Source organism: Bos grunniens, chromosome 2, assembly GCF_055505025.1.
Source record: "Bos grunniens cultivar Pamir isolate PY7600 chromosome 2, Bosgru_T2T1.0, whole genome shotgun sequence".
NCBI classification, from domain to species: Eukaryota; Metazoa; Chordata; class Mammalia; order Artiodactyla; family Bovidae; genus Bos; species Bos grunniens.
Window position 1 is genome coordinate 108,784,792 of NC_141166.1, and position 13,871 is coordinate 108,798,662.

The 13,871-nt window shown below is 40.4% G+C and overlaps 1 protein-coding gene across 18 annotated transcripts in view; it reads right to left on the reverse strand.

Moving 5' to 3' along the window:
- Nucleotides 1-13,871, reverse strand: part of STK39 (serine/threonine kinase 39) — a 320,679-nt gene that overhangs the window by 86,215 nt on the left and 220,593 nt on the right. The window contains exon 15 of one of the 18 annotated variants that reach the window (XM_086356034.1): nucleotides 2,215-2,507. The exons of the other annotated variants lie outside the window; for them this stretch is intronic. Coding sequence (XP_086212160.1) covers nucleotides 2,393-2,507 — 115 coding nt within the window. The 3' untranslated portion in view covers nucleotides 2,215-2,392. Of the gene's footprint in view, nucleotides 1-2,214; nucleotides 2,508-13,871 lie in introns of those variants that run through there. 18 annotated transcript variants of the gene reach the window in all.

Consider the following 13,871-nt stretch of genomic DNA (forward strand, 5'->3'; position numbering starts at 1 on the left):
TTAAGACTTGAAAGGGAAGATGTGCTACAATGATTCAACATCATTTGGTAAAAAAGACTTAAAAGAAAAAGGAGAGAATTGAGCTCAAAAAAAAAAAAAAAAAAAAGCAACAACTAGTGAGTGCTTTTGGGAAAAAACAGTGAAACAGGGATCCTTGGGTGAGGTTTAGATGATAATCTGAAAACAAATAGACTAATGTTACCTGAAGCTAAACAGAGTAGGTTACAAAATCATGTTTATGGCAATAATTACCATAATTACAAATACATACATAAGCACAGAGAAAGTGCTTGAAAGAAAGAATCAATAGGTGTATGGTTTAGGTGGGAAATAATTTGAGTTTATTCTTCTGAGCCCTCCCCAAAACATTATTTAAATTATAACAAACTTTTGACAAGTTTTCAGTTCATTGTACAAATAAGGCTGCAACTATGTATCTGTAAGGACAACAAAAAGGAGCACTGACCTTTACCTTACAGCCACACACAAAAATTAGCTTAAAATACAAGCAAATCTAAGTGGAAAATCCAAAATGGTAAAAAACTTTTGGGAAAAAAGAGGAAAATAAAGAAAATATTTGCAGCCTTGAGGTAAGAATTTCTTAAATAGCATATGAAAAGCACAAACCATTAATAAATCAATAAGCTTTTTAAAATCAAAGTTTAAAACTTTTTAAAGGACACTATTGAGAAACCAAAGTATGAGAGAATACATAATCACAATACATACATCTGACAAAGGACACATTCAGGATATAAAAGGGAATCCTACAACTCAGTAATAAAAAGACAGTTCAATAAGATATTGACACAAGATTTTTAAAGATAAACAAATGGCTGTTAGACACATGAAAAGATGCTAAATGTCTCTAATAAGAGAAATGAAAATTAAAACCATAAAGAGATCCTGCTGCTGCTAAGTTGCTTCAGTCGTGTCCAACTCTGTGTGACCCCATAGACGGCTACACACCTATTGGAATGGCTAAAATTTAAAAGACTGACCATACCAAGTGCTGGCACCGTATGTGGCACACTCAGAAGTGGCAGTGGAACTAGCACTCACGTAGACTGCTGCTGAAGGTGGAGAATCCACTTTTGTTTTGGCAGTGTCTTTAAAAAGTTAAACACACACCTACCATCTGACCCAGCTATTCTACAACTAAGTATTTTCCCAAGGGAAATCAAAATATAGTCCACAGAAAGACTTGTACATGGATATTCACAGCAGCCTGACTCATAATAGTTAAAAAAGTGGGGAATAAAACAAACATCCATCAGTAGGTGAGTGAACAAACAAAATGAGGTAGATCCATAAAATGAAATACTACCCAGCAATAAAAGGGAGTAAACTGCTTATATGTGCAACAAAATGGGGAATCTCAAAATAATTAGGTTAAGAGAGGTCCCTCTTTCAGCACATGACAACGCCACCTGGTAAAGATACACAAACCCCATGCATGCATCCCCCCCTTAAATTTTATGCATTATCAGAATGGAGGGTACAATACACCTCCTAATATAGCCTAACATTGAGTCCACTCTCAAAAGGGCTTCTATCCAATTTCTTTTTCATTAATAAATCTAAATAATGTCTTGGTTTCTAAATTACATAGCATACACAATGGTAAGAATCTGCTTCATTTATCCTTTTAATAAGTATTTAATAAGCTCTTCTAACGGGAGGGATGTATGAGACATAGAACATACAGAGATAAACAAAACAGACACACAGTCATGGTTACTACAATTGATAATACTGTATTATATACCTGAAAAGTGATAAGAGTGTAGACCCTGAAAGTGCTCATCACAAGAAAAAAATTGTAACTTTGTCTGGTGATGGATGCTAACTAGATTTACTGATCATCTTTTAATACAAATATTGAATCATTATGTTGTATACCTGTAACTAATATAATGTTATATGTCAATTATATTGCAATAAGAAAAGGAAGTGAATTTTGATCATATACATGGTTGAATAAAGAAGTGGCTAGGCATTTAATTTAATTAAAAAAGAAAAAAACCACAGATCTGGTCCTTGTCTGCTGGGACCTTACTACCTAGTAAGAAGCCAGGATCGAAATCACCAGGAGTCTCCCAGAGCAAGTGATTCATGCCCAAACCTAACATGAGTGTTTGTGATGCACATTTGCTAACACTAAAAAAAAAAAAGGCAATCCTTCCAACTCCAAAGCAAAACTCTTAGAGATGTATTGAAAACACAGCATTTAATATAATCAAAGTTCTAAAGGATGTATTTACCTCAGGCTTACAGAAGAGGAAGCCATTAATCACATCTAGCCCTAAAGCACTTCTGCTCAAGATAAAAATACTTCTCGTATTGTATGGTTCAGAATCACGGGGTGTAAACCAAATACCTGGGGGAAATACTAGAGGCCTTCCTGTGTGTGATTGTGTGATCTATCCGCATAGTTCCTTCTCTGCAGCAGGTGTGCAGAGGACGCCGCCATCTGAGTGTTGTACAGGTCAGCTTCTTGAATGCTCCTGTGAGAATGGAAAGAGCGCTAGTTGCTCACCTAGGATCTGCACAAGACTCTTCTTTGAACAATGCCCTGCAAAGGAGCACTGTGGCTGTCGGACTCGTAACTTGGAGTTACGGCTCTTCTCTTCCTGCCTACAGCCCCTCCTTAACTTCTCTAAGCTCAGGGCCCTCTCAGAGTTGTTGAGCAGAAACAAGAGATCTGAACCTGGTTTAGCCCCTGAAGAGATTGCTTTATGCTGTAGTTCAATGAGGACAAGCCCTTGACCTTTAAGGAGGGTCAATCTAAGGGAAAAACAATTAAACGGCACTTTTTTTTTTTGCAAATATACAGGTAGTCAAGCTTTCTGCTATATTATCCATAGTGCTTTATAGAAAAAAAACCACAAGGTAAATTTCTCTTGAATTTAGTTTCAAGCAAAAGTTTGCCCCTCTATGTAATCTTTTAATGGTACAGGTTTGTTTTATCAGAAAACAAAAACTACACAGACAACTACAATCTCCTGGTTGCTAAGAAGCTGGGAGCTAAATTTACTTCTCAGTGACTGTAATTATACCACTTTGGGTTCCTGGGCCAATTCTCTTTCCACTCTCAAAATAGCTTTAATAAAATAGATAGCCAACAGGAATTTGCTGTATGGCTCAGGAAACTCAAACAGGAGCTCAACCTAGAGGGGTGGGATGGGGAGGGATATGGGAGGGAGGTTCAAAAGGGAGGGGATATATGTATACCTATGGCTGACTCATGTTGAGGTTTGACAGAAAACAACAAAATTCTGTAAAGCAATTATCCTTCAATAAAAAAATAAAAAGGAAAAAAAGCTCATTTTTTTAGCTTCATTTTCTCTCTCCTGCTTGATGTTTTCCTATTGGAAATCATTTCAGATCTTCTCTGGAAAAAGGCAAAGTAGAAATAAGTCATTCATGTACATTGTGTGATTAAACAATGCTTACCTGAGTTCTGGCACCTCTAAACATCTCTATGGCATATCACACCAATTCCCCTTTTCCAAGTCATTAATCAATATGTTATTTTCCATGCACATCAACAAAGCTCTTCTAGTTAAGAAATTCTTGCTTGGCTTAAAACAACCCAATTTAAGTTTGTTTGTTTTTTTTCCCTCACAATGTTTACTCCCCCATTTCCAACAAGCGGCATACTCTCAAAACATAATATGTGGAACATATGGGACTATTCAGAATTTTCATATGAATTACACGTCCAAGTCCAGCAGCACCCCTTCCATACAGAACCTGGTGACTGGCCCCTCTGAGAGGTTTCTGTTCTCTGGCAGAGGACAACATGGACCCAGAGAGGAGAATTAGGCAGGAACCAAAAGCAACAGAGGAAGGAAATACAAGGGGCCCCCCAAAATCAGATCAACCAAAAATAAGCTGAGAAGCCAGAGTGTGGACTAGGGCTCTGGGAATGGAGTCAGGGAAGCAAGCAGAAGACGAAAAGCCAACGAGGACGGATCCTAAGCAAAGGCCTACAGTGGAGACCACTGACTGAAGCTTATGGGGCTTCAGCAGGCGCCCCGATGCAGTGTTTAAATGCATGGGTTTTAGTGGAGGATTTTAGATCTCTCTTCGTGTATCTTGGCTTGAATCGGGGCTTACCACCTTCACCGCTTCATTTCTCACAAATACCTAAGTGCTTCAATGAGTAATAAGCAGACGTTAACACTGCAAAGGGGTCAAATGAATACAAATTATTTTCTGAACATTTATGGCAGTTTTCATTCATCTGTTTTGCCACTAGATTAGCATCAGCTATATCTACCTACCTACCTACAGAAAAGTTCTCCCTCTAGAAATCACCTTTGCTATCTACCTACCTACCTACCTATGGAAAAGTTCTCCCTCTAGAAATTGCCCTTGAACGTAGCCCATACTCCATGGTAAAAGTGAGCAATCTTTCTTTTGTACATTCAAAACAGCAGACAAACATGTTATGACATAAATTCATATTTCAAGTCAGGTTAACACTGTTCAAACATAGGGTTATAATGGAGCCTGGACATTCATGGGAAAATACTAACAACAGAGACAATGAGTTATAAGGATTCCAATTCTAGCTCCCTGCTTTCTAATCTAGGAGACAGCAAACTCACCTAAACTGCATGCAAAATGCTGTGTAAATGTTAAATTGTATACAGGGAGGCAGCCCATAGCTTTAGTCTGATTTTTAAAAGAACAACCACCTCCTCACATGGTTAAAAGCTAGTACCCTTTTGACCCACTGGACCCTACTGCCCAACTCCACCTAATCAATCTTCGGCTACAGAATCTTGACCGCAAATGCACAACACAGCTCAAAGAGTACTTTTGACTCATAAACAGAGTATGTTTCCCTTTATCTTTTAGCTTGTTTTATTCATTTCTATACCCTAAGCACAGTGCTTGACATATGGTGAAAATAACAAAAAAATTGTTGAGCAAATATATTTAATCTGAGGAGTTGTTGTATCTATTACTCATTGATAGCAAAAAAACACTTACCAATAACTAACAGTAGTAAATCTAATCTGGAGGCCAAAGAATCCTAATTTTTTAAATTGAAAATAAATATAAACCACAGTAATAGGAGCAATTAAGCGCGTATGTACAGAAAAGAGGCAAACAAACAACCCCCCAGATATAACTAAACAATATTTCTTTTCCTGCTTGATTAAATCGTATCGCAGCTGTTTCCAAACCTTAAAACACATAAGCAATGCAAATGTGGAATTTTTTCTGCAAATTCTCCTTGCAGGAATGAGACAGCAGGAAGAAGTTCATGAGTCACAGCGAAGTCAGAAGCACAAAGCAGGCACAACTTCTCATCACTGCCAAAGATGCGGGCCACTGCTAAGACCACCACAGTCCTTTTGCGAGCCTTTCCCTGGTTTCTCCCTGGACCACTCTTCTCAAAAGTACATGCTACTTACTCTGCGAATATTTTTAGTTTCTCCCAATTTCTGACCTTGTACTTTTGGCAGCATTATCATGTATACATGAAAACTAGAGGGTTCTAATTTTCGTTTTTTATGTGAGCTCAGGAGGCTGCAGATTAACAAGTATAGAAATCCCCTAGGATGAGGATCTCACCATTTTTATAAAAATTCTTATTATACCTTTCTCTGGAGACGCTGTTTTAAAGCCTTTGTTCTTATCTGCAACGTGTTAAAATGCATTATGTTTATTTCTCTTTGACTCAAGACTTTACTTTTAAAATTTCCATTCAATTTATTTAAACTAATAAAACAAGACAAAACCAGAGTTCACCCACTTCTAGCCCCCTCAATCAGGGGCTATAGACTCCCAATCCATTCTTCATATCTTTGAGCTTGTTTATATTATTTGTTTGTTTGCTTTAGATTCCACGTGTAAGAAAAATCATATAGTCTTTGTCTTTTTCTGACTTTTTCACTCAGCATAATGCTCTGGAGGTTGCAAATGTTACAAATACCAATATTTTATTCTTTTTAGGGCTAAATAATGTTCCACTGTACGTATATCCCACATCTTCTTTATCCATTCATCCGCTGATGGGCACCAAGACTGTTTCCATATCTTCTAATTCAAGAGTTCAGGATATCTTTCCATTTATTCACATCTTCTCTTTCACTGATGTCTTGCTCTTTCACCTCATTTTTGAAGTTCTGTGTTCATCCATCAATCTCCTCAGTTCAGTAAGCATCTTTATGACCATTACTTCAAATTCTTTATCAGGTAAATTAATTTATCTCTGTTTTATTAAGGGTACTTTTGTCCTCTTGAGGTTTTATCTTGTTCTTTCATTAACATATTCCTGTTTCTTTGTTTTGGTTGACTTTATATGTATACAGTAGATGAAACAGCTACCTCTTCCCATCTTGAAGGAGTAGGAGATGAACTTTTCTGTCCAGTCATGACCCAGCTCTTCATTTCTCAAACCTCTGTGCTTGTCAAAACAGCCCATTATATTTTAACAGCTCTCAGTAGTTGAAGATGTGCCGAGACCTGTCAGTGTCTCACCACCACCTGGGTTCAGGTTGACTATAACCCAGATCCACAAGAAGCAGCTTTAAAAAGTATATAAATATATACAATCTTGAGGGGACCCAAGCGTAAAGCCCTGCTGGCTACCTGAGCCAGACGATCAGAGGTGTCCCCTGGGAAACAGTCACAAAAATTAGGGCTCCAGATAATGGGATAAGCTCTTCTGTGGGTGTTGCTGGCAAGCTGGAATAAGGCTGTGGGAGTGTGCTAGGACTGTGTCCACAGCCCAGCTCCACAGGACACTAAATGTATCTACAGGCTATGGAAAATGTATCATTTTTATACAGCTCCTTTTTTTTCTGAGTTAGCAGGAGCATAAAGAAATAATAGCTGACTTTTGAGGGACAGAGGAAAGGTCTCTGCAATACTATTGAGTACATTAAGGAATAGTATTGTCAAGTGAATGGTTGAGATAGACTCCCATCATGGTAGCCTTAGACTTTAACGAAACTTCCAGCTTCAACAGTAGTAATACAGTAGAAAATAAAATGGGAAAAAATATGTCTTCTCTTTATCACTCAATACGCAACTTGAAGTCCAAGGCCACTAAGATAAATTTGGAGTCCTTAAAACTCGGTGATTTAGTGAATGCCATAAATTCAGTTCTAGCCTTAGAGAGGTTACCCAGTATCAGCTTGATTTGTCGTTAAGGTAATCTGGATAAAATACTGGAACATGAGCCAAAGGCTGTTTATATAAAAGATGACAACAAGGAAGAGAGAAGCCTCTAATAATTCTCTAAGAAACAAAAAGGAAAGGATAGAAAGACCAGGAGTTCACAGAAAGGGAAGAAAGTGGAAGATTAAAATGTATCTGCTACCAAATCTATCAACACCTCAAACTCACACACTTTCTCTATTGCTCTGTGGTGGGACAGACTCAGTGAGACAGTGACGGCTTTCTTGGGAAGGAGACTAAAGACTGTCTAGAGTGAAAGGAGAGGTGATAAGCATGTTGGGTATGGATCACGGAAGACAAGACAGAGGGGAGGAGGTTGAGAATGCAGCACGCTGCAAACCAGAGGCAAACCCACCAACCACATCTGAAAACCCAAGCATAGTAACAATTCTAACAGGACCATTACCAAAGAGGATGGGTATTTTTAATTTCCTATCAATTAAATACAGTGAAAAATAAACCAGCACACTGAATTGGAATAAAGCTAACAACAGAGACAAGAAAGAATAACACAGTAAATAGCAAGCTTCTGGCAACTTCTATTTAATCCTTAAAAGTAAAAGCAACTCTCAAAGACAAATTTCTCATTTGCACCTTTGCAACTGTGAAATCGGTCCTGAATATTCATTGGAAGGACTGATGCTGAAGTTGAATACTGATGCCAATACTTTGGCCACCTGATGTGAAGAAGTGACTCATCTGAAAAGACCCTGATGCCGGCAAAGATTGAAGGCAGGAGAAGGGGATGACAGAGGATAAGATGGTTGGATGGCATCACTGACTCAATGGACATAAGTTTGAGCAAGCTCCAGGAGTTGGTGATGGACAGGGAAGCCTGGTGTGCTGCAGTCCAGATTAGATCAGTCGCTCAGTTGTGTCCAACTCTCTGCGACCCCATGAATCGCAGCATGCCAGGCCTCCCTGTCCATCACCAACGCCCGGAGTTCACCCAGACTCACATCCATTGAGTCAGTGATGCCATCCAGCCATCTCATCCTCTGTCGTCCCCTTCTCCTCCTACCCCCAATCTCTCCCAGCATCAGAGTCTTTTCCAATGAGTCAACTCTTCGCATGAGGTGGCCAAAGTACTGGAGTTTCAGCTTTAGCGTCATTCCTTCCAAAGAAATCCCAGGGCTGATCTTCAGAATGGACTGGCTGGATCTCCTTGTAGTCCAAGGGACTCTCAAGAGTCTTCTCCAACACCACAGTTCAAAAGCATCAATTCTTCGGCGCTCAGCCTTCTTCACAGTCCAACTCTCACATCCACACATGACCACAGGAAAAACCATAGCCTTGACTAGATGAACCTTTGTTGGCAAAGTAATGTCTCTGCTTTTGAATATGCTATCTACGTTGGTCATAACTTTCCTTCCAAGGAGTAAGCATCTTTTAATTTCATGGCTGCAGTCACCATCTGCAGTGATTTTGGAGCCCACAAAAATAAAGTCTGACACTATGTCCACTGTTTCCCCATCTATTTCCCATGAAGTTGTGGGACAGGATGCCATGATCTTCGTTTTCTGAATGTTGAGCTTTAAGCCAACTTTTTCACTCTCCTCTTTTACTTTCATCAAGAGGCTTGTTAGTTCCTCTTCACTTTCTGCCATAAGGGTGGTGTCATCTGCGTATCTGAGGTGATTGATATTTCTCCCGGCAATCTTGATTCCAGCTTGTGTTTCTTCCAGTCCAGCGTTTCTCATGATGTACTCTGCATAGAAGCTAAATAAACAGGGTGACAATATACAGCCTTGACGAACTCCTTTCTGTATTTGGAACCAGTCTGTTGTTCCATGTCTAGTTCTAACTGTTGCTTCCTGACCTGCATACAAATTTCTCAAGAGGCAGATCAGGTGTTCTAGTATTCCCATCTCTTTCAGAATTTTCCACAGTTTATTGTGATCCACACAGTCAAAGGCTTTGGCATAGTCTATAAAGCAGAAATAGATGTTTTTCTGGAACTCTCTTGCTTTTTCCATGATCCAGCAGATGTTGGCAGTCCATGGGGTTGCAAAGAGTCGGACACTACTGAGCGATGGAACTGAACAGTTAAACCCTCCCCCAAAAAAGTTATAACCAAGAATATAATGTAATTTCAAAATTCAACTTTTTTTTTTTTTTTTAATTAAGTTAGTCTTAGAACTGTGTATTAGTACCTTTTCACACTTCCTCTTCCATTCCTCCCATTCCTTGCAATCTTCAGAGCACAGTGAGGAGCCACGGAGCACAGCAGGAAGGCAGTCTACTCAGCTGCTCCTCACTCACCCCCTCCCACAGTCCCTGCCATGGGTCAGAGATGTGGCCTTGGGGGCTACTCCAGTGGACACTAATACCTGAAAAACTATACCATCTATCCTTTTATTACATTTACTGGAGCAATTCACCACATGCTGCCTGATACAGCTATTTAATATTCCCTATGTTTATATTTTTATTTCCTTAAACTAAAATGTAGTATGATCCTTAAAGGCCCAGGGTTATATTTCATGATATTCCCTGCGTCATTTGCCCAGAAGTAGTTCTACGTGGAGATGAATGACGATATCAGCAGATGCTGAGTGCCCCTTTTCCTGTTACCCTAGCATTGGTTCTCAGATGCTAAGGCATCAGGAACCCTATATTCCAAACAGAGCCACAAATATTAGAGGTCAGCACTCCAATGCTTATTAATAACTTGCAAAAATTGCTATGCTAGCACCAAACATGACCTCAGACTCCATCAACCCTTATCTATATAAATAAAATTAGAGGGTCAGGGTGCCAAATGACAAAGACTCTCCAGTGGTGAATTACTGCTGGGATGAGAGATGGGATACCCCAAGCCAAGCCAACTGCAGGAGTCTCCCAGACCATCACTTAACACATCAGAGGTGCCTGCAAGGAGGGAAGGTTGGCATCTCACTCCCCACATGTTTATCTGCTTATGGGGCAAATTTATCATCTGGCCTTACCCCCTAACTACCAGAGCAAGGAGAAGAAAACTGGTAAGACACAACAGAGGGGAGAGAAGGAGCAGTTGTAAAGCCTATGTCCACACTTGTTCTTCTTGGTATGCCAAAGGAGTCAAGTGGAAGGTGGCCAAAGCCAAGGCATCTTGCTATGATCCTACTTCTGAGGACCTCCTGTCCACCTGCCCAGGTGAAGGGAAGAAGGGGCTGGGCCAGAAGTCTTCAGAGTCTCCCAGCAGGCTCCTCACCAAAGAGTCAAAGTGAAGTGAAATTGTTAGCTGCTAAGTTGTGTCCGGCTTACTCTCTTGTGATCCCTTGGACTGTAGCTCACCAGGCTCCTTTGTCCATGGGATTTTCCAGGCAAGAATACTAGAGTGGGTTGCCATTCCTTTCTCTAGGGATCCTCCTGACCCAGGAATCGAACCTGGGTCTCCCGCACTGCAGGCAGATTCTTTATCATCCGAGCCGCCAGAGTCAGCCTTGCACACTTGGTACAGAGAACACTGGCAGCCAGTCAGTCTTTGAGAAGCACTGACATCCAAGAGGAGAAAGCAGCACAGAAAGGGGAGAGTGGAAGAAGGTGAAAGAGTGGAATGTGACCCCTGCTCAGCCAGAGGAGGCTGGTGGGGGAGGGGAGGAGACATAAAGGTTAAATGAATAGAAGATTGAAGTTAAGACTAGACTCACCAGAGAATTATGGCCTAATAACCAAGATGCCATTGTAAGATGGGAAAGGAAGACTGAACAATGCTGTTTGAAACTGGTGACTAAAGAAAACTAAAACTTCCATTTTTACCCCAGATAATACTGACTATTCAACAAACCGAATGAAGGAATGATTTATTAAATATCTTTTAGCCTCTGCTTTTTTGGGGGGCAGGTGGCTTCCCTAACAGCTCAGAGGGTAAAGAATTCTCCTGGGTTGAGAAGATCCCCTGGAGGAGGGCATGGCAACTCACTCCAGTATTCTTACCTGGAGAATTCCATGGACAGAGGAGCCTGGCAAGCTTCAGTCCATGGGGTTGCAAAGAGTCAGACAGGACTCTGTTCAGTCGTGTCTGAAGCAACTTAACACATACGCACGTACATAGCAGATTAAAAATATTGTGATAGTTTCAGATGGACAGCAAAGGGACTCAGCCATACATATACAAGTATCCATTCTCCCCCAAACTTCCCTCCCATTCAGGCTGCCACGTAACACTGAGCAGAGTTCCCTATGCTGTACGGTAGGACCTTGTTGGTTACCCATTTGAAGTATACAGCCCTGCCTTTTTCAGTTCCTTATTTTCTTTTAGATTTTCTGAGAATGGGATGGTAAGGGAAACAGAATATTTTGAGAAAGGAAAAAGATTTATCTTAGCTACTTGGATACTGCTCAAAGGACTCTAGGCAAACACTACACTTTCCTGCAACACAGCAGTTAGCCTAATGCAGTCAAAAGGTCAACCTGATGAGGATCCTTGGTGTGATTTACAATGTAAGCATTTAAAATGGTATAGCTCTTGCTGTGGTAATAAACATTCATTTTAAGCCTTTTAAAGGACTAATACTTCATCTGAACATTCTTAAAGAAAGCTCTCTACTTGAGGGAGGGAGCAAAATGGTTCAATCAAGCCATAAAAAGAGAATGAATCAAAGTACAGAAATTCCAATAGCTTTTTCACTGAGCAAACCTTGAAATTCACTCCACTGCATGAAAATCTAGAACCAACTCCAGACAAATGGGCACAGTTTGATTTGACTGAACCCCCAGAGGTTCTCCATTAAGACAACAAAAGCAATCAGCTGGAAAGTCAGCAAATCTCCATGTAGGGAACTTTCATGAAGTAAGTTCCATGGACGAGTCATCTTCAAGTACCCATTGAAGTACATGCTGACTTACATGACCAGCACAGACACAGGGCCCCAAACCAGTGGATGTGAGAGGAGCAACCCTTGACCCCATGTCACGGAAAGTGGTTTCCCTTCCTACCCAGGGCAGAAGCCCTCCAGTAATATTTATTCTTTTACTATTTATTTAAAAAAAAATCTGGCCACACTGCACAGCATGTGGGGACTTAGTTCCCCAACTAAGGATTGAACCTGTGCCCCCTGTTTTGGAAGCATGGAGTCTTAACCACTAGACTATCAGGGAAGCCCTTCCAGCTCTTCCTTAATAAAAGATGTATTTCTGCAAATAAAAATGAGCTGAGGGTTCTAAAGAAGACTTACATAAATATTTTGTGGCCAGGTGTACCTGCCTATAAGCATGCCAAAAGATGCTATAAGCATCTCCAGTGTCCAAATTCACTAAAACTCCACCAAAATTCATACTTTCTTTTGGAGATTAAAGTTACTTAAGTACATACCTCACTGGGACAACTCACTAAGATACGAAGATTGCCAGAGGAAAGGGTAGAGTTCTATTTTCTGAAAAATCTTAAAAAAGAATAGTGTCTATATTTGTGTAATGGTGTGATTTCCACGTGGCCCAGAGGCTGGGAACTCAAAAGAAAATCGTGTGTTGCTCTATGCAGCCAAATTCTGATTAAATTAAGATCCTTATTGAGCGATGGGTTTTCATTTTGCTGTGGTTCCCTAAAATCTAGTGGGCATTTTCTACCTCTTTCTCAAGTCTGTGCTTTCAAGTTCAGGTAAATCAATGTTTTTCATCTTCTTTTATAAACACTGGGCCAAGTTTAGCCATTTGCACAAGGCCACCTCCAACCCCCAGGCACACACCTTCCTTTACCCATCTAACACCATCAACAGCATCTCTCACATTAGGCTGGAGCCCTCATCAGCTCCTGCAACAACCCAATGCATCATGCTTTTGAGAAGATGATTTTTCTCACCACTTGCAAAACCAATGACTAGCGACAGCCCTTATACCCTACGGTGACTGAGTGTCTTATAAACAGTCAGGCACTTGCCCAGAAGCTCTGCGAACTGTCAACTATGCTGAGTCAAGGAGAAACGGTGTTAAACAAGCCCTGCAAAATACTCCAGGTCTGTCAGAGTGAACTGGAGAAGGCAAAGACTCCCTGAGTTAACCAGTTCCCTCCCAGCCACCACTTAACGCCTAGGAAACACAGGTAATGCTGGGTAGTGACATATTGAAGGCAGCATGAAAAACAAACTCCAATTTCTGAGTAAGTCAAAGTCCCGATAGTCTCTATTTTGTTTACTATTTTGCTTACCAGAGATAACCTAGGGTATAGTGATGTCTATGTAAAGACAATACCAAAGGCATAATCCATGAAAGAACTGTGATAATCTGACTCCATTAAGTTATAAACCCTCTGCTATGTGAAAGACAATGACAAGAGAATCAGACAGCCATAGATTGGGAGGAAATACTTGAAAAGATGTATCTGATAAAGGACTGTTGTCCAACATATACAAAGAACTCTTGAAGCGCAACAATAAGGAAACCAAAAGAAAAAGAAAAATGAGACAAAGACTTTAACACACTTCATCAAAGAATAAACACAGATGGCAAATAAGCATATGAAGCGATGTTCCACATTGCATATCATCAGAGAGATGCAAATTAAAATGCAGCCACCACCACACACCATTAGAACTGGCCAAAATCTGCCACACCGACACGGACGGCACCAACGCTGGCGAGGATGCAGCACAGCAGGAACTCTCACTTACTGGTGGTGGGAACACAAAACGGTACACCCGCTTTGGGCAGTCTTTTTGCCAAAGACAATTTGGTAATTTCTTACAAAA